The 20,814-nt window shown below is 46.2% G+C and overlaps 1 protein-coding gene across 4 annotated transcripts in view; it reads right to left on the minus strand.

Moving 5' to 3' along the window:
* Positions 1 to 20,814, minus strand: part of LARGE1 (LARGE xylosyl- and glucuronyltransferase 1) — a 538,054-nt gene that overhangs the window by 292,439 nt on the left and 224,801 nt on the right. For all 4 annotated transcript variants that reach the window (XM_053226710.1, XM_027070898.2, XM_053226711.1 and 1 more), the window contains one exon: positions 1,119 to 1,420. In XM_053226710.1, coding sequence (XP_053082685.1) covers positions 1,119 to 1,420 — 302 coding nt within the window. The remainder of the gene's footprint in view (positions 1 to 1,118; positions 1,421 to 20,814) is intronic.

Genomic DNA, 20,814 nt, shown 5'->3' on the forward strand with positions numbered 1-20,814 from the left:
ACCTGAGTCTATGTTGCTCAGCAAGCCCTACATTCCCTGACTGCAGTATGAGCAACAGAACCAAGGACTCCCCTCACATGAACAACATGTTGCTGTTTGCCAAGTGTTTTCAGGGGGGTTGAAGTCTAGTATTCTGAGAATGTGGCCAGGAAATGGAATAAAGCAACAGCAGGTAATATATCTAACCAAAATTAACAAAAGTTAACCACAATTGAACACATATTACGAACCAGGTTCCGTCTGTGGCTTTATATGGCCCATCCCTTTTACTTCTCATAAATCCCCCACGAAGCAGGAATTATTTTCTCAAATTTATTGGTGAGGCATCTGAAGTTCAGAGAGGTCAGGTAACTTGCTCCAGCACCTACGGCAGAAACCATCAGAGCTGGGATTTGAACTCGGGCGTGTCTGGGTCACAAAAGGCCTTGCTCTTAACAGGGGTGCTCTAATTCCTGTCCTTGGGAACCGGGAGAAGCAGGAAATGAACGTGCATGCCATTGCGTTCAGTGCACACAGAAGCACAAACAAGAGGGGTGAGGGCGGTAGGCAGAAGGGGCGGGTAAGTTCTCCAAATGTCCAAAGAGTTACTAACACAGAAAGCGTACTCTAAAAGTGGGGGGCAGGATATTCACTTGTAAAAGTTCAAGACACTGCCTTAGAGAAGCAACAGCTCTCTGGTTCTCCAGAAACTGATCGTTAAGTGAGGAAGGAGGTGGCCAAGGGAACTGTTGCCCAGCAAGGCCACAACTCCAGGTCCACCACTCACACCGTAGTCTAAATTAACAGGTGTCCCCAGGAAGACAACTAGGCGTAGAGACCTTGAGTGGGTCAAAAGGAACCGCAAAGAAGGAAGCGGTGGTTTCCATCCCTTTGCTCCTCGTAAGCTCTCTGTGCTGGAGGCCTTCTCGTACCCACTTTTCAGATGGCAAGGCTGAGGCTCAGAGAGGCTAATCGACTGGCCAGGCCACACGGCAACGGTAGCGGCCGTGCAAGGTTCCCACGTAGGCCCGAGTCAAAAATGCCAGCCCTTTGCGGGCGCCTGGCGGTGCTTCCCGGTGGCGTCTGCGAGGGGTGAGGGCCGCTGGCCTCTGGACCACCGCCCCCGGGGTGCTCTTTACCTCACACTTCTCCACGACCGGCTGCTGCCCGCACTCCGAGCTGTTGCCCGCCACGATGCCCGCGCGGAGGTTCTCGCTGTCCCCGGTCCCCTCCTCCATGGAGTAGGTCTTGTTGTGGTTGCCGCGGCGGTGGGCTGGGGCGCGGCCCTGCGCCAGGCTGAGCTGCCGGCGCAGCGCACGGTTCTCCTCCTCCACCTCGCGCACGCGCACCTCCAGGCTCTCACGCTCCCGCTGGCCGGCGGCCGCGTACCGGGGGCTGTGCGGCTGCGACTCCAGCGGAGACAGGGACACCGGCTTCCCATCTGGGGAGGCGGAAAGACCGGGGGACGGTTAACCGCGACGAAGCACACCGCGAGCCCCGACCCGCACCCCACGCATCTGTTCCGCTCACGAGGGAAGATGGATCCAAAGTGAGTGACCAAGAGATGCGACCAGACTGACCTGGGGACAGAGTTGAGAACAGAATGACTTAGGAGGTGATAAAAAGTAACATGCTATTTAGAGAAGACAATCATAATTTTTCCTAACTAAATACCCTGTTGTCTTTTCCCACCTTGGCACATTTCCTGGTAGGCGTTTTTCTTCTGGATAAAACACACATGAATATGAAGAAATAGCAGGAGGAAGGGAAAGAGGAAAAGGAGAAAGTGGAAGAGAGCAAAAAGAACAAATATTAATAACGACAGAAGTTTATTTTGGTCTTCCTATGTGAACTCCTATTCATCCTTCAAAACCCTGTTTCTGAAGTATCACTTCCCAGGAGTGTCAGAATTCGTCCCCAGGTCTCTCTTATGTCTCATCCTATACACTCTCCACTTAAATACAGTTTCATAAGAGGCCCTATAGAGAGCTATGGATTTTTAAAACATTTTATTAATGCAACATCCCCATCTCCCAAAGGTACTTAGCATACCACATCTTGTACACAGGTGCCCCAGGAACACGACACACTCAAAGCTGTCTGTCCTCTCTGTTCCTGTGCTGCAGACATCCCAGTATCCAGCTACAACACGGCTGCCTTAGGGACTACTAAGCAAAAATAACATCTCTAGAAAATTACCCTCTCTTAGCCATCTGCCAAAAAAGAAGCTTCTCATTTTCCATACTTCAAGTTTTTCTTCTTCCTGCTCAGACCCCACTGAGCTTCCAAACCATCCCAGAGAGTCTCTGCAACCCACAAAACTTGAGGATCAAAGAATGCAATGAATTACACCCTGCGGGGTTCACCTGTGCTGCTGAACTGAGTCGGCCTCTGCCCAGGGCTTTTTGATGTGTCTCTGGGCCTTCACAAACATGACTCATTTCTCTCCCTCTTAATCACCTCGGGGTTAAACACCTGAGCTCCTGGCCCCCTCCTATCAATGTGGCATATAGGACTCACTGCATCCCACTGCCCAGGACCACAGATTAAAGGCCGAGGCTGAATGTGTGGGTACACAGAATCACAGTGGCTTAGGGTTGTATTGTCCCCAAGCTGGCCAATTACAAACTCTAACCCAGGCTTTTGAAACCTGTTTCCCTGTTTGGTAAAACCAAATTAGTTCCACTGAGAATAAAAATGAATAGGCCACTGACGGCAATTGTGTTTGCTCAACTGGCATCGACCCTTCGAGCAGGGGTGGGGAGAGATGAGCATCAGGGCCCCGCTATGCATCCGTGCAGTGCTGGGTAGTTCCGTGCTGATAATGTCTTAGGTTATTCCAACAAAAACAGGTGTCAGACTCTAAACACTTAAGCCTTCCTGTTGGGGTGGAGCCTGAGCAGAAATAAAGTTTCCATGACTGTATGGTATGGGGCCACGCCCCTGCTTTCGTGCTGGGAGTTAAGAGTTCTGGGGCTTGAGCGGTCTTCTTTCTTATGGAAACAAAACAAAACACCGGAACATTTAGGAAGGCACCCAGAAGCTCCGGAAAATTCACAACAAAAGAAAATGAGAAATTTGTTCTTTGGAGGGATTACTTAAATGCTCTGAGCTTCAGTTTTCCAGTCTCTGAAATGGGAACAGAAACGCTAACCTCACAGGCGCAATGGGAGGCTTAAGTAAGGTATGGAAATACAAAGCTCTGGGCGCTTTGTTTCTCATTGGGCAAACAGTTCCAGTAGTTTCCAATGAGAGTGAGTGGTATTATAAGTAAGCTGAGTTGATGACATAAATTAGCGTGTTAAAGGCTGTACATTTTCTGAACTCGGGGCTGTTCTCTGAGTAGCGTATGGGAGAAAAGGGCCAACAAACCTTGGCTTATTCTGATCTGTGGCATCTCTGAACCTTCTTCCCTTCAGCCTCAGTGAGGTCCAAGTTCATCCAGAAGCAAAGTGGAGGAGTGGGTAGGCTCCCAGGAGGACCTCATCACTTCCTCTGGCTCCCCTCCCAAAAGCCCCACATTTTGCATGCCTATAATTCTTTGATTATGTGCTTATAAATAAAGTCATAATTATGTAATCCCCAAGCAATTACAATTCCAAGGGTAGCAAGGGGGAAATGCTATCAATATTCTTTAGACCCCAAATGGTGTTTTTTTTTTTTTTATGTTTATTTTTGAGAGAGAGAGAGCAAGAATAGGGGAGGGGCAGACAGAGAGGAAGACACAGAATCTTAAACAGGCTCCAGACTCTGAGCTGCCAGCACAGATCCCAACATGGGGCTCGGACTCATGAACTGGGAGATCATGACCTAAGCCGCAGTCAGATGCTTAAGTGACTGAGCCACCCAGGCGCCCCTGGACCCCAAATGGTTTTAACCAAACTTAGCTCTCCAAGGCCTGCAGGTGTTTGCTTCACTCTATAGATTTCTCAGGGTGCCTGAGTGGCTCAGTAGGTTAAGTGTCTGACTCTTTGTTTTGGCTCAGGTCATGGTATCACAGGTCATGAGTTCAAGCCCCATATAGGGCTCTGCACTGACAGTGTGGAGCCTGCTTGGGATTCTCTCTTTCTTTCTCTCTCTGCCTCTCCCCTGCTTGCACTCTAACTACATAAACTTGAAAAATAAAATAAAAAATAAAGCTCTATGGATTTCTCAACCATGAAGACACACAAAATGATAAATGCCAGGCCTTAAGGAGGGGAACCAATGTTGGGAAAGGCAACATGTATGCTGTGCCCTACACCTGGCATATAGGAAGTGCTCAATCAAGAGCAGAATTCTGGTTTGTTCTAAAGGTAGGCTGTCCTGAGCTGCCCTTCCTCTTCCTTGGCCAGGTTCAGCTTCTGGAAGGGAGCATACTGGAGATGTGCCTCAGGCCCTTCTCAGCTGACTTTCCCTGCCTCGTGTGCACAGGGACCCTGTGTCTCTTCCCTGGCGGATGGATCCCAATGCCGCTTGATACCAAAGGGACCTGTTGTTCTGCCAAGTTCACGGCTCATTCTAATTTCATTCATCCTGATTCTTGCTTTTGTTCCTGGGCTACTCATCTCTCTGGTTCCTAACCTCTTTGTTTTGGCTTGTCCTAGCCCTCTGGGTGGGGAGGGGGAAGGGTTAGGACAGCGAAAGTTCACCTTTTCAGAGGTGCTTTGCAAACACCAATGATGGGGACATCTTATGGGTTCTGGTCTCTCCCGGGAGTGCTCCCCTAGCTCTGGGTACAGCTTGTCACTACAAGGCCCATCACATGGGATTTTATGGCCTATGTCGACAGCTGTGCCCACACCAGTACTTCTCAGACCATCAGTGGAAAAGAACCAATTTTCCTCCCAACCAATCCTGGATAAAAATCTGGCCCTAACACATGTACCCAGTACATAGCTTGACCCACATGCAATACATCACATGAATTTGACAAATTGGCCTATACCCTCTTCATCAAGTCTACTGATCACATGCTTGGGCTGCCACAAAGTCCAATTTCTCTAGAAGTTTCTTATATAATTTTCATACTTCCTTATTAGTGCAGTGCACTTTGGGCACTGTGATGTTTCATTTTGTGTGTCACTTGACTGGGCCACAGGGTGCCCAGATATTTGGTCAAACATTATTCTGAGTGTTTCTGGAGGAGCTTAACCCTTTGAATCAGCACACTGAGTAAAGCAGGTTGCCCTCCCTAATGTGGGTGGGCCTCGTCCAATCAGTTGAAGGCCTCAAAAGAACAAAAGAGCTCACCCTCTCCTCTGTAAGAAACTTCCTCCTACTTGACAGCCCTCAGACTGGGAAAATTGTGGGGTTTTTTGTTTGTTTTGTTTTTTCCCTCCCGCCTTTGGTTATGAACGGAAACACTGGCTCTTCCTAGGTCTGAAGGCTACTTGAATGGTATTACATCGTCAGTTTTCCTGGGTCTCTAGCTTGCCAATCACCCTGCAGATCCTGGGACTTGACCAAATCCATAACCGCAAAAGGCAATTATAATAAATCTCTTTACACACACAAATGCATGCAAACCCTAGTAATCTATTTCTCTGGAGAACCCTAATGCAGGGACCAAGAACAGGGACCAAGAACAGAACTGGCAAGAACAGTCTGCCACACTGAGTGGCACGGCCCAAAACCTGGTCTCTCTATCCTCAGGGCCTGGCACACTGCCTGTACTTGACAAACATTTGAGGAAGGGATAGAGGGAAGGAATGGCATCTAGAAAAAAAGGCATAAAAAATTGATCTAGCAAATCTTAAACTACCAGTTACTTAAAAAGTGGCCTCATCATATACAAAAAAGAAAAATGTGGCCTCATGATAATATTAAGTGCTTAAGGAGAGGGAGAAATAGCCAAGAAAAGGAAATCAGGTAGAGTTATTCTGAATCCCAGACGCTTATAAGAAAGAACTGAATTTGAGTTATAGTTTCCACTTACTAATAAATAACAGCCTTAGGCGAAGGACTTAACTTCTCTGTGACTCAGTGTCCCCATCTATAAAATGGGGGGGGGGCAGGCGTATGTGTGTATGTATATTACTTAGCATCAGGCCTAATCAGAGGAGACACATGAATTTCCTCTTTCCTCCTACCCTACCGCACAAAACCTGGAAGCAAGAGAAGATCCCTCATTCTGAGTTCCTTTACTTTTGCTTCTCTATTACCTTCCCTTCCAGGTCCTATTATTCAGATACACACAGTCTATTTGTACACATGGTACATCTCTGTCACATAATGCCTATATGTGTTGATCCGCGGTTCAGCCCACTTGAGAGTTTAAAATGTCAGAACAGACATTATTCAAAAGCTTAGTTGACAACATCTTCCTCCTCCCTCCCAAATTCTCAACAAACGTGAATTTATCATCAGATCTGAATTTCTGAATCCACTTGAGATGAATGCTCTGAATTAAGAAGCAAAACATCTAAGATTGAGAACAAAAAAGGTAAATTGAAAATCAACCTCTGTGCAGTGTGGTGACAGAGATTAGGGACTTGCCATCCAAAACGTTCTAAGTGACGACCTGAATCAATTTGTGTGCACTGAATCGCTCTGGATCTCTCCAGAGTGCTAGTGTTTAGCATTGTGTGTGATATCCACCACCAGAACTGCGGGTGGGGAGGGGATCTTAACAGAGGCAGGGTCAGGACCTGGGTGGCCTCCCAGCCCTTAGGCCACCCATGTAGGGGACTCCACCAGCCCCTTCCAGTGGGGACAGACCTAGATCTCTCTAGTCAAGGACACCAAAATTCTACACTCATGCCCAGATTTCAGGAAGCCTGTCATTCTGTATCATTCTACCCACGTGAAAGACACTGCATCCTTAACCTTTATGCAGCAAAATCCCCCTACGTACAATCTGTCACTAGGGCCTGAAGATTCTTCCTTCCCCGTGTTTAAAGTACTTGCTTCTATCACTATATTTCAAGCATTCCATCCCAAACCAATTCTTTTAATCTTATTCTAAACCAGGGGTCAAACTTTTTCTGTAAATATCCAGAAAATAAATACATTTTACACTGCAGGCAATACAGCCTCTGATGCAAGTACTCAGCTCTGCCAGTTCAGCACAAAAGCAGCCACAGAAATGTGTAACACATGGGCATGGCTGTGTACCAATAAAACTTTATTTACAAAAACAAGTAGTGGGCCAGATTTGGCCCATGGGCCATAGTTTGTGAGCCCCTGTCCTAAGAACATTGGCCTCCAATCTCTCCCTATTTCTGCCAGCTTCACTCACAGATGCCAGGGATAACGTTCTTCAACCCTATTGGTACCGCATCCTGCATTGTGACGGTGCACAGAAGCAATTCCATCTACTTTAAGGTCCTCTATCGTTTTCAACAAACACTTGGTCACCATTCCTAGTGAGCACAAGCCCGTGCGTGGAAGCCGTGTGCGCCGTCTCATTTGATTTAGCAACACTAATGAAGCAGGCATTCTCACTTTCCCAGCTTGACTATGAAAGGGGGGCAGGAGGGAAACAAGAAATAAGACACACGAGTTAACTTGTTCAAGGTCATCCCAGCAGCAAATGGCAGAGGGAGAGTCTTGAACCCAGATTCACTGGCTCCAGATCAATGGCCCTTTTATGTTCTAAACCAGAATGTCTCCTGCTCGTCCTCTCTCCAGACAAGTCCAGTCTAACTTTTGTGTTGCCTCTGCTTCATTTCCTGGTGCCTTTGTCCAGTGGGTCTCAATCCTGGCTGCCGTTACAATCCCCTGGGTAACTTCTACGGAATCCCAATGTCCTTACGCCCCCTCTCCAATGAATTAGCTCAGAGGTGGGAATCCAGTTAGCATTTTTAGAAGCAGCCACTCTCATGGGGTCCTCCTGTACAGTCAAGGTTGAGAAACCCTGATTTAGGCATTTCCCCCAATCTTCTAAGGCACCATAACCCCCCACTTGCAAGTGTGCCTGTTGGCTCCTGAAGGCAAATTTCAGAAATGGCTCAGGTGCAAAGGAGGTCTTAGCATTGCCACACTCAATTCCATTACTGCTCTGACACTGGGCCCCCGTTTCCCGGCCCGAGTCTCAACTGTATTCTTAGGACAGCTCCTATTGTATAACGCAGGACCTTCCTGAATTCCTAGAAGCTAGGTTGCCCGGTGTTCTAGTGCATTCAAGCTTGGGGCTGTTTTGATCCTGTCAATGCCTCCCTTTCCAAAGCAGCTACCCACCACCACCCCCCACCTGCTCCCAGACCTTCCAGCTTCCCTGGTTCTAGGCTCCCTTCTCTTGACCCACAGGTCACTTCATGCCGAACGAATTCTCCAATTTCTCACCTTCCACATAAAGCTGTGTTCATTAAGTAAGCATTTTGTAATTTTTTTAAACACAATGTCCTCCTCTTTAATTAACATAAAAATTTCACACCTCAATACATTCTGAAATTGCAAAATAAATATTGCAGCCAGAGTCACTTCAGAAAAATTTAGAGAACTCAATTTCATCTTTAAAGTCTCACATTTAAAAAATTTTGGGGGGCACCCGGGTGGCTCAGTCAGTGAAGCATCCAAATTCAGCTCAGGTCATGATCTCATGGTTTGTGGGTTCAAGCCCCACGTCGGGCTCTGTGCTGACAGCTTGGATCCTGGAGCCTGCTTCAGATTCTGTGTGTGTGTGTGTGTGTCTCTCTCTCTCTGTCCCTCCCCTGCTCACACTCTGTCTCTCTCAAAAATAAAGAAAATGTAAAAAATAATAATAATTTAAAAAAACATATATATTTTTTAACATTTTGATCTATGGATGTCCATATGACAGCTGAATTGGATATGGCACTAATTCTGGGCTGAGTAAGACACAGGGCTCAGCCTGGACACTTTCCTAATTCCAGAATTGTGGAACTAGACTTGCTGCAGGGAGGAACATGGCAGTGGTGATGAGCAAAGGCTGCTTACTTGTGTTGGGGTAAACAGGGAACATTTTACCCAAAAACTCCCCAAAGTGATTTTCTGGAAGTTGTCTTGGCAACCAAAGTAAACTTGAGTTCCAGCAAAGACCTTGGAGATCCTCTGGCAAAGACTAAACAACAGTTAAGAAAACAGTTCCCCACAAGCTTCTAAAAAGCCAGGGAAAGAAGCCTGGTTCTGTTTCGTCATAATAGGCGAAATGCAATTTGACTTTTCTCCTCCACGAAAGTATTTTCCAGAACCTTGCCTTAAAGAGCTTCATTAAGTCAAGAAAATGAAGACATTTTTAGCACCAATTTGCTATAATCCATAGCTGGGTTTTTGCTACAAGTGCTTGAAGTATATCTTAATGAGCAATGATGTCAATGTTTTGCCCCTTGAAACTTCAGGTTCAAGGACTTCAAAGCTCCAAATGTTTTCTGCCGAATATCCTAAGTTCTGGAAGTTTGAGACAGTTGGTCTCTGAATTACTATTCTCACAGCAGAGTAACTGAGTCTTTCCAGTTTTAGATCTGGCCAATTCTATTTCTCTTTGATTCCCAAGGAGTCTAAGTACAGACAGAAGGACCTTGTTGATAGCATTCAAACCATCACCAAACAAGGCAAAGGATAATGTGAGCAGTGCTCTATTTTTTATATGTTTGAACAATTTGACAGTGGGGTCCAGTTCTTCTCTTAGATCCCCGGAAATAACTACTGGGCACGGTGTGTCCCAGAAAATGTGAGGAGATAGTCACTCCAAATCTGGAAAAACAACCAGTGGGTAATAATAAATTCACATTCCAAGTAATCTTTGATTACCCTCTGTCCCCACTTAACTCATTAACTTCAATCACTTTTAGCATGGCCTCCAAGTCACCCAGTTTTCATAGTGGCCTCCAGTGGTTGAGTTTGGAAGGTGGTGTTTCCCCTTCCTTTGGTATCCTGAGCCACATTTCCTAGGTGTACAACAGTTGAACACCATTCCCCTTCAGGGACAGTCCTCAACACTCCAAGGAAAACAGGCATGATGATTTTATCCTTAGCAAAACATCAACTAGCCATCCTCACCGGAGTCATCAATATGGTGATCGACTATAGAATCAGACCCAGAAATATTCTAAAATTTCTTCTTTTATTTTCTCTTTGGCAGTATTCAAGATGAAAGATTTCCTAAGTTATTTTTCCACTGATCTAATTTTTTTTAAAAAATCCCAGCAATAAATGTGTTATTTTATATGTAATATTCATAGCCCTTATAAAATCCTACTAATAGGTTCCAAGAGTGGCAAATCATATGTGCTGGGGAGAGTCATATTTTACAGTAAAAATTTTGAACAAGGATTTTTGTGTGTGTGTGTGTGTTTTTTTTAACAAAATCTTGTTCAAATCAAGAGAACCACATGGGAGGACACTGTAGCAAAGTTTAAAATTTTTTACGCTGGTCACACTAAGGATGTTCAAAGCTATCCTTTTCTAATTATGTGAATCCACACTTGCCATAAAACTTAAACCATCATTCTTGGTAGCCATATTAAGTATTTACCAAAAAGGAATTCTGTGATTTTTTTTTTTTTTTTAAATGGGGAATGCTGACAATATCTGGTTTGGATGGCAAAGGGATAAAGATTTCACTGGCGGGTAGCCGGTATTACAGGTCTCCAGACAAATCAGCAAAACTCTGGCCCCATCCCATTCTTGCTCCTTACCCTCCCCCGGGCGTTTAAGTCATCTTCTTTCAGGGGTGGAGTGTCACAGTGAAATTCACATCTACGGGAAAGAATTAGGGTCTCTTATTCTTTAAGAGAGTGTGTCTTTAAAGATTTTTTTCATTTTATTTATTTTATAGAGAGAGAGTGGGCAAGGGCAGGGGTTGGGGGGAGAAAGAATCTTAAGCAGGTTCCTTGCTCAGCACAGAGATCCTGATGTGGGACTCAACCCCACGACCCTGGGATCATGACATGAGCTGAAATCAAGAGTCAGACACTCAGCTGACTAAGCCATCCAGGCGCCCCGCGTGTGACTGTAATTAGACTAGGAGGGCAGAGCACTCCTAGGGAGGGACAGGGACTACCAGACAGCACTCTCAGACATCACTACTCTCCCCTGTGTTTGGAAGACAGTAGTCTCACAAATGCCCTAGGTAAGAGGAAAACTAACTGCAAAACAGGACTCAAAGTCTAGCGTGTTCTTCACGCCCTATGTCAGTGACGGCACTCAGTTTGCCCACCTCCAATCAGGCACACGCCAAGTCTGAGCAGAAGTTCTCTTCCTCTGCATTGGGTGGAAGTGAGGATTAACATAGGAGAAAACTCCTTGCTGGGACTTCTGGTGTTTCAGGTGGTTTAGCGTCAATGAGGAGTGGCTGGGTCTGCATCATGTTCTCTGGGCCCTCTGACGTTCCCCCTCTCCTCTGCAATGAACTGGTTTTGAGAGACAAAGCCACTGCCCTTCACACAACACTTACCCCACCGCCTGTGGCTATCATGCTGGTGCAGGGCACACAGCCCCAGGGGAACCCAACTCTGGCATGTGGTGCTCATGATACAGTTAAACCTGATGACATACTGAAAGGAAGAGGTTAGAAGGCAGGTCAGTAGGAGAAGTTAGTTAGTAGGGCTCTTCATGTGCACAGGGTTAAGTGGGTAATGGCCATGGAACCCACAACAGCATGAGTAGCTGCCGCGAAGAACAATCTAACACGTTTCAACAAGAAGAGGAAGCAAATGTTTCTGTGAAGGTGGTTGATTCCTTCACTAGCGCCCCTTTCCTGCAAACTGCCACGTCACCTAAATCAATGCCATCGTCTTCAGCTCAATTGTAAATTAAAAACAAGAGAAAACAAGCAACAGCCTGCCTGAACATCCCCTCGCCTATAAATGTCTGCCCTCCTTTATGCCGTCTTCTTCCCCCTTCTAAAGAGTCTCCGAACCTCCTTTATCAGTTCGACTTACTTAAAGTTATATTCCAATTTTCGTGACTATCTATATTGAAACAACGGGGAAAAAAAGAGGGAAAACCCTTATCATCCCTTTTTTCACCCATTCCTGACAAATCCAAACCATCCCTTGGGAGGAAATCAGAAATGAAGTATGAGGTTTTATCAGGATAGATGGGGTGGGGTTGGGGAGAGGGGAAAATAGAAGATTTTATCAGAAGCTCAGCTTGACAGAAATAACACTTTATCAGGATGGGCACTTGGCAAAGATAAGACATTACCAAGAGCAAGATAGATGTTTGGGTAAAATATTACGCTAATACCTATTAAGCAAAACCTGCCATCTCTACTTCTGACAGATTGTTATTTATTTGCAAGTCCTACTCCTGGGATGACGGTGATTTTTTATAAGGCGCTTCCACCAGTAGCAAACGAGCAACAATAATAAAACCAAGGACCCTCAACTCAACTGGGCTGTGAAGCAGAGGGAGGCTATGCCTCAGCAAGTTGAGAGGAAGCTGGGCTTGGGTGTGGGGAGTGCTAACAAACACAGAGGCTCCAAGAGATGCCCTGATGGTGGAGCCTCCAGGACAAGACCCCAATTTCCTGGCCCCAAAGAAATGAGTCCCTTGCAGGACCCAGACAAGGCTTTACTAATGGGACTGACCTCAGAGGCTAGGTTGGGACAGAAACCCTGGTGTTGCTGTTGAAACGCCCTGCACTTTATGACTCCACCTTCTGGCCCTGAAGGGTACCTCAGACAACCCGTGACCTTCTCCAGTGAGTAGTTCCAAAGCCCCGACAGGTGCAAGCCCTATGCTAAGTTCCTGGGTACCATGACTGGCAACTGGAAGGAGCCTTAAGGATCTGTGCGATTTCCCCTGCAGGCCTTGTCACCTGGCGAGTTACCATGGACTCTCCCCTACCTGAGAGATCATTCCTAGGAACCCTTCTCCCATCCGTCCAGGGTGAGTCAGCCACTCCTCCATTCTGTCACTGGATTTCCTGCAACCTGCTACAATACAGACCTCAGGCAACAGCTCTTATTACATTTGTGACAACTGTTGATGTAGCCTGCTTCGCACCGTGACTATCCATTCCCTCAACACCTGTTTGGGGCAGACACTGTGTGGGTGAAGGCAGACGCCACGCTGAGTCCCTTTGTTCCCGAGTACCACAGAGACGGACTCAGGAGCCCCTCGTGTCTCCATACCCAAATGAGAGCACCTGGTTCCCACCTCAAAACCCCCTGCTCTCTCAGCACATAGCATCACTGTTGTTACCAGCGCACAGACCACAAACACAGAACTCAGTCTTGAACTTGAACTTCTTCCCTCCTGTTCCATAGACCTCTTTAACGATATATTTTAATGTGTGTTTTACTTTCAGTACACCCCAGATACAAACTCTTAGGCCACCATCCAAGTCCCAGGCCCCACCTTTTTTCACCTGGACTCACACAACAGCCACCTAACCGGCCTCCCTACTTCCGACGGTTTACTTACCACTCAGCACCTAGACAACATGTGAAGATGGTTCTCGGATCCCACTACTATCCTGCTCAAACTGCCCCTCTTATGGCTTCCCAGCAAACTTAAAACCCAAATACCCTACAGTGGATTACAAAACTTTTATCAGAATTATCTTTCCGACCTTAACGCACTCCTCCACACTGGTCTTTATTTTTTGTTTGTTTATTTTTGAGAGAGACAGAGCGCAAGCAGGGGTGGGGCAGAGAGAGAGGGAGACATAGAATCTGAAGCAGGCTCCAGGCTCTGAGCTGTCAGCACAGAGCCTGATGAGGGGCTTGAACCTACGAACCGCGAGATCATGACCTGAGCTGAAGTCAGACGCTTAACCGACTGAGCCACCCAGTTGCCCCCACCATCTTTTAGATGCTTCTCGAATGTACCAAGCATTCTCCCACCTTGGGGCCTCTGCACCTGCTGTCAGAGATACCACTCTGCAGAGAAAACTCTGGCCACCCTTCAGCCAGAATCTCTCTCTCACTCCTTCCCTGGTGATTCTTCCCCTTTGCACACATCCTAGAACTCCCCTAAGTATAAACGTCTTTGTTTTCTTTCTTGTGTGCCTGTCTCCACACCTAGAATACAAGTTCAGTGTTGGAAAGGTCTTTTGTAGATCAGTCTTATCCACCAGTATGTGCCCAGGGCCCAGAATGGAGAGCACACAGTAGGCACTCAATAAATATCATTTAAATGATGAAAATTAATGGGGGTAGGCAAGGACTAGAAAGTTCAGTGGTGGGAACTGATTTTCAAAAGAGAATGATTATAACTCCCTTACTGACCACCCACTTTGGTTGAGTGGGTCACACGTATCACCTTATTGTACGAGGTAGGTTTGATTGTCCCCATGTTAAGGTGGAGGCGATAGGTTCATTGAGCTTAAGCAACTTGCCAAGGCTTAGTGCAAAAGTAAAAACGCCCAGGATGAAAAAGAATCTGACACCACCTCCAAAGAAAAAGTCTGTTTTCATTCCATCTTCTACCTCTAAACAGCTCTCTTTCCAGAAAACAAAGGTTGCCTTTTGATGTGACAAGGAGAAGACACACAAGAGAGATGAGGGCAAGACGGTTGCGACAAGCATCGAGAAAGTTAAGAGTGTCCTGTGGCAAGAATGCTCGGAGAATCCAAGTAAAACCATCTGTGCCAGCCTGCAGAACAGAACTCTGCTGAGGCACAGCCGGAACAAGGGAGTCTGACGAAGCAGCCGAGGTGTTACTTCTACACACCCCAGAGGCAAGTGCACACACAGAAGAACAGGAGAAGCAGAGGAAAGTTTTGGATATCGTGAGCTAGAGATCCTGGGCACCGTGCCTCTGGGTCACCCTACGTCCTTCGGAAAGGATGCTGTTGGTTGGTTCTGAACAGGAGAGCTACTGCAGGGAGGCCAGTATTTCTAGGGCTGGAAGCAATCCTGCCATGGCCAATAGAGATGGGTCTATTCTGCCTTCTGTAGCCTGTAAAACAGAAAGGAGGTGGGGGCACAGGAAAGATGAACACATGCTAATACGAGGGGTCAGGAAGACTCAGCTGCCAGGCTCCAGCCAGACAGGAGGGGGGACAAAAGGGGGAAATCAGAACCTTTGTCTCCAATCACCGGAGTATTCAGAGGCTAGGGGAGGCGGCATATCCGGATGGACTAGAAATGGTTAACTCACAGTTTCTCTCCTGAGGAGCAGCTTCAGCTGCTCATCAATAGAATCTCCAGCTGATAATTATTAAGTGAAACTTGGGGCTTTCATTTGCATATGTAAAGCACACTTCCCTCGGAAGCCACAATGGGAGGAGAATGCACTTCCTGATTGTGCAGCCCTGGGAGGTTTGGGTGGGGTGGGGCTCCAGCCTGCTTTGCATGTGCTTCTCCACGCTAATCAAGCCAGATATTCAGCAGAAATAAACCCCACATCCCAAAATACACCATTTGTCAAAATCCAGAGCTCAAATAAGAGACCTCTTTTCTCCAGATCTGAGGATGCATCCTACCACAAAACAGGTCTGTAAGGAATGTGATTACCCAGCCAGGTGCACATGAGCTTGTACACACACACCTGGGTTGTTTTGCCGGACAGAATGGTTATTAGTTTCTCCCAAAGCAAGGCTTCTATCTTCCTCGGGTTTCCTGGCATTTCTCAATCTTTGCACCTGTCGATTAAGAAGCTTCTGCCCCGAAGAAGAAAGAAGGAAATGCAAAGAGCATCAAATTCCAAGTATCTGATAGCTTATCTCTGTTATGACCTTTGTCTTGGCTTTCGAGGAGGAAAGAAGTTACTGAACTTGTCTCTCCTCCCATAGGAAAGGATGCCATATGGGGAAGAGCCATCAATCCCAGGAGTATAGCGAGGACACTGCCCTTAGCATGGCTTCAAAAATCAAGGACTTCAAATACCAATGCCATTTCTAGGCGCTACGACTTGATTGTGATAAGGATGCTGCTGGGGCTGTCTAAATTTACAGGGTGTCTAAAATTACACCCATGACATTCTGAAGACAGAAACAGACAACAGGATTAAAAACAACAACAGCAACAACAACAAATTGTCAACTCTGGATCTCTTCATACTTGGTCAAGCCCATGATCCTTTCGGCACCTCAGTGCCCTCATCTGCAAAATGGGAGTAAAGATTCTGCAGGAACCCTCTTACCCAGCATCATTGGGGTATGTATCTACTATGAACTTTTTAACTGATAACCTATAAACACGCATTCATTTGACAATCTTTTGATATGGGGCCAAGGCCTTTACTGTAAAAACAGGCCCACTGTGTGAAAAGGCACAATACCTCTGTTGCTTAAACCAGAAAGAAACTGTCAAACACTTCTGGCTAGAGTTTGTTTTTTTTTTTTTTTTAATGCTTATTTTTGAGAGAGAGACACAGAGCACGAGGAGGGAGGGGCAGAGAGAAAGAGACACAGAATCTGAAACAGGCTCCAGGCTCTGAGCTGTCAGCACAGCTGACAATGTGGGGCTCGAACCCACGAACCACGAGATCATGACCTGAGCCAAAGTCAGATGCTTAACTGGCTGAGCCACCCAGGCGTCCCTGGCTTGGGTATCTTTAAAATACAGGGGAAACTTTAAAGACATTTGTGAAGTAATCAGAGTACAGAATTCCTTTCATATTTTTATCTCCCCCCCCCCGTTTTTTTAGCTGTCTTGCTTACATTTGACAGCTGTTTTTACAGCAATCTGCCTTTACGTCATTGTTCCAAAATACACAATTTAGTTTTCTATAGACCCGCTTCTTCCTGCGCTCATATTTCACGGCCTTCTGTAATAACTGTATCATTTAATTATATGATAAAGATACACTATAACAGACTTGAAAATAGATTAAAATGTTTTTTTGCTAAGCACAAAATTCAACTGGTGGGATCAAATGCCAAACAGTTCTAGAAAGCAGCCCAATATCCAGGAGACTGCATGCAGTGGGCTAGGAACAGTATTTTGATAGAGGGAATGGAGGAATGCATGGTTATTGGGTGTGGTTCTTTTTTGTTGTTGTTGTTTGTTTATTTTTGAGAGAGAGAGAGAGCAGGACAGGGGCACAGAGAGAGGGAGACACAGAGTCTGAAGCGGGCTCCAGGCTCTGAGCCGTCAGCGCAGAGCCTGACGTGGGGCTCGAACCCACGGACCACGAGATCATGACCTGAGCTGGAGTCGGACGCTCAACCGACTAAGCCACCCAGGAGCCCCTCTTCAGTGGAGGTGCATTAAGAATCTCCCACTGAGTCTCCCTTGTGGTGCTGCGGGAAAGAATAGCAGATTTCCCAGGGGGCATTTCACTTCCCAGGGTAGGTGGGAAAGGAGCACTTGGGAAAACTTTTTGCCATTTTTCTTAGGTGGGGTCAAGTCACTGCTTCTGTAAACTATGGCTGCAGGCTTTGAAATCACCTTCCATATGCTTCTGGTAAAAAATACTCCTCCTTTATGCCGGTAGAGCATATAACTGTGAGACCACGTTCGGAGCATCTGTGGGTCTTTGGTCCCCCTTGGTCTTTCATGTGAACGGACACAGGCAGGGAAGGGGTTATGGCTGTTCCCACTCTGCATGAGGCAAGTGAGGTCTGGAGGCGCAGAGGCACGTGCCCGGGAATGTCAAGAGCAGGACCAGAAGTGTTGGTTCACATTCCCAGAAATTGCTTCTCGTGCATATTGGCTGCTTCCTATCACCTTTGTAACTTTGGAAGCAGCATAAGCAAGCATTTCATGGAGTAAAAAGGTGCAGAGAAACAGATCTTTGCTCGCAATAGAGAAAGGTCACAAGACAGCAGACTTGAAGCTTCTATGCAGACCCCTCAGCCGATCCTGGACTTCCACATAAAACATTTCCACAGACCTGGAGTCCTGAAGCCTCAGGCTGTGTCAAAGATCTTCAAAGGCCCTCAGGGTTACAGCATAAGTGAGAAAAGTCTCCCCTTGCAACAACTGAGCCCTTACAGAAAGGAAGCAGTAAAGGGTTATCAGCTGTGCTGACCTTGGGCGAGTAATTTAACACCTGTAAGCCTCAAATGACAGGGAACAAACTTTCCTGTCTACCTTACAGGGCTATTTGAAAATGCATTAAAAAGAACGGGCCTATAGGAAAGGCCTAGGTAAGAGAGACTTATGGGAATGGGACAGGATCTTTTATTATTATTTTGTAATGTTTATTTGTTTTGAGAGAGAGTGTGTGTGTGTGAGTGATGCAGGGCTCGAGCTCATGAACCATGAGATCATGACCTGAGTTGAAATCAAGAGTCGGACGCTTAACTGACTGAGCTGCCCAGGCACCCTGGGACGTGATGTTCTTAAGCAAAGACACACAGTAACTACGAGTACTGTTACTAGACATTATTCATGAACCATGTTATTGTTTTTTGAGAGAGAGAGAAAGAGAGGGATTGCACATGACAGTACATGTGTCCATGGGAGGGAGGGGCAGAGGGGGGGGGAGAGAGAGAGAGAGAGAGAGAGAGAGAGAGAGAGAAAGAGAATCTCAGGCAGGCTCCACACTCAGCATGGAGCCTGACACGGGGTTCGATCTCACCACCCTGAGATAGTGACCTGAGCGGAAATCAAGAGCCAGACGCTAGAATGACAGAGCCACCAACATGTCCCATGTACCATGTTATTTAATTTAGCAGTAAAAGCAGCCATCTGGTTCCTTATAGCATTACTGTCCCCATAGTCTAAGGATAAGACAAAACTGAAGAAAAACAATGTCCACCAAGCTCTAAAAAAGCCACTTGAGTTATTTTTAGCCCGGTGGAGGACGTGGCCATCCTTCTTCCTTGATATTCATCTCATCAGTTCCAGGAACAGATAACAGAAACACAGACGACCAGTGCACACTTAGGTGACCACCGTCTGCTAGTTGAGGCCCGAAGAGACCTCTCCCACCTGCTCTGGTGTAAACCCACGTTCTGCACCCCCTGACAGGAGCCGGGCCACCGTCCCCAAGCCTCCATCACCTGGAGATTAAATGACCACAGCACAACTGTATTTCCAGTAATGCTACAGTATGCCGGCAGTTGGAGCCATCAGGCAATGTAACCTTTTTTCCCCTAAAGGAAAGAACAAACACATTTGAAGCAGGTTATACGTACAACTTCCCAACCAAAAAGATGTGTCTATGGGTCAATGTCTCGCAACATGAATAAATGCAAAAGGCTCAAAATGATCTCCGCTGTGGTTTATATTGAAATTCAGGAGGCCATGTGCTTATACCCAGGGAGGTCTGCAGGATGCAGAGAAGGAGCATATGAGGTCACGGAGGGCAAGAGACACTGCGTGTCACTAAGGTCAGGCTTTTATAAAAGACATCCTCATACAAATGAGAAAAGCCCTGTAGTTGTCAACCTTGTCTGTTTGGAACACTTATCTCCTCCGGTCTACAAGCTCATTCTGAATAAGATCCAGTAAGTTACTCATTCATTCACTCAAGGTACACATTTACAAAGCATCCGCAATATGACAGTCACTACACAGGTCCTTTCCTTTGAGCAGCTTAAAGCCCAGGGAGAAAGATGAGTGAAGCTAAAATGACAGAGATATTGTTTATCTCTGCAAAGAGATAGGATCATAGGATCTCTCTCTCTCTCTCTATTAAGAGATAGAGATGCTAACAAGGATGATGCATCCATGCGGCAGCACCCCTTAGCACGTAAAGGCCCAGGGGAAACTTCCAGGAGTCCTCATGCTGATGGCTAAAGCATGGGCACAAGAAGCCTGATGGAGAGGAAAAGTGTTCAAGCAGAGGAAACAGCATATGTAAAAGCTAAGAACCACAGTTCTCAAACTGTGCCCAGATTCCCCAGGGTGACCCAACAGACCCACATAGGCACCCCAAGGTATTCTAAAATCGCTACAGAAGCACAACAATTTTTAGTACCTGTTGGGCATTGCCCGAACTACTAGCTCAAGATAGTTCAGTTTCAATAGGAGGTTGTACCACATTCCGTATCTTGGGCAAAGCTGGGTTTTCAGAATTTGCTAGGAAAGAAAGCAATGACTGCACAAGAAATCAACAGGTGTCCAGGCTCCTTCCAAGATTTGAGAAGTTATGCATCCCGTAAGTAAATAACGCTGTGTGTCACTTTATGTGTGTCCTATTTTCAAGCAGCTACTAAATTGTTAGGACATAAACACTTAATAAATTGAATAGTTTGGTATTTCATTTGACCTATGAGCAAGGTGACACTACGGGGCCCAAGAAATGAGAAAATATGGGAACCTATGGTTTAGAGATCAAAGGGCCTGGAGCTTATAATGGACAAAAAAGATTTTCACATAAGGCACTCAGGGCAAGGGGTGGAGGGTGGAAAGAGATGCTGGAAAGACAGGTAGGGCAGATCACAGAGGGTTTGGGGGCACCATCAAGAACTTGACCTTCATTCTGAGGCCAGTGGGACCCACAAAAGAGTTTTGAACTTCCCTGTTGCACTGAATGCAATGCTGCCTGAGTTTTCCCGGACTCTCCCCAGTTCTCAGAATATCTGCACTTCACAGCCCATCATGTGGGTACCACACAGCTGAGGCCACACTGAGGAGGAGGTACGCTGAGAACCAGACCAGTTCCAATGAAAGCCATCGAGTCTCTGCAGAGAGGCTTGCAATTTCATCTAATCCACTGAACCTAAGTAAAATCACACTGTCAAGTGTAAAATGCCTTACAAACAAAAGTTACCATTAGGTAGCATTTATATGTATGCTTCATATTCTAATAGTCAACCCACAGTGAATTTAAGTCCTCTCTGGACCTCTCACAGCTGTTAACACCTCCTCTCCTTTTTCTACATTGTTGCCAAAGCTCAGGCTTGCTTAGTCCTCTAATCCCTAAACCAACTTTTGGATTCAAAGAGAAGGAAATATATGGTGAAATCTGAACTGCTTAACCTCCCGTGTTTGATATGCTGGACATGCTGAAACAATGTATGTTGTCATTTCTCCAAAGCTAAGATTTTAAAGAATGTTGACTCTTCGTATCTACAGGTGTGATACATTGTACAATAAATTACAA

Source organism: Acinonyx jubatus, chromosome B4, assembly GCF_027475565.1.
Source record: "Acinonyx jubatus isolate Ajub_Pintada_27869175 chromosome B4, VMU_Ajub_asm_v1.0, whole genome shotgun sequence".
NCBI lineage: Eukaryota > Metazoa > Chordata > Mammalia > Carnivora > Felidae > Acinonyx > Acinonyx jubatus.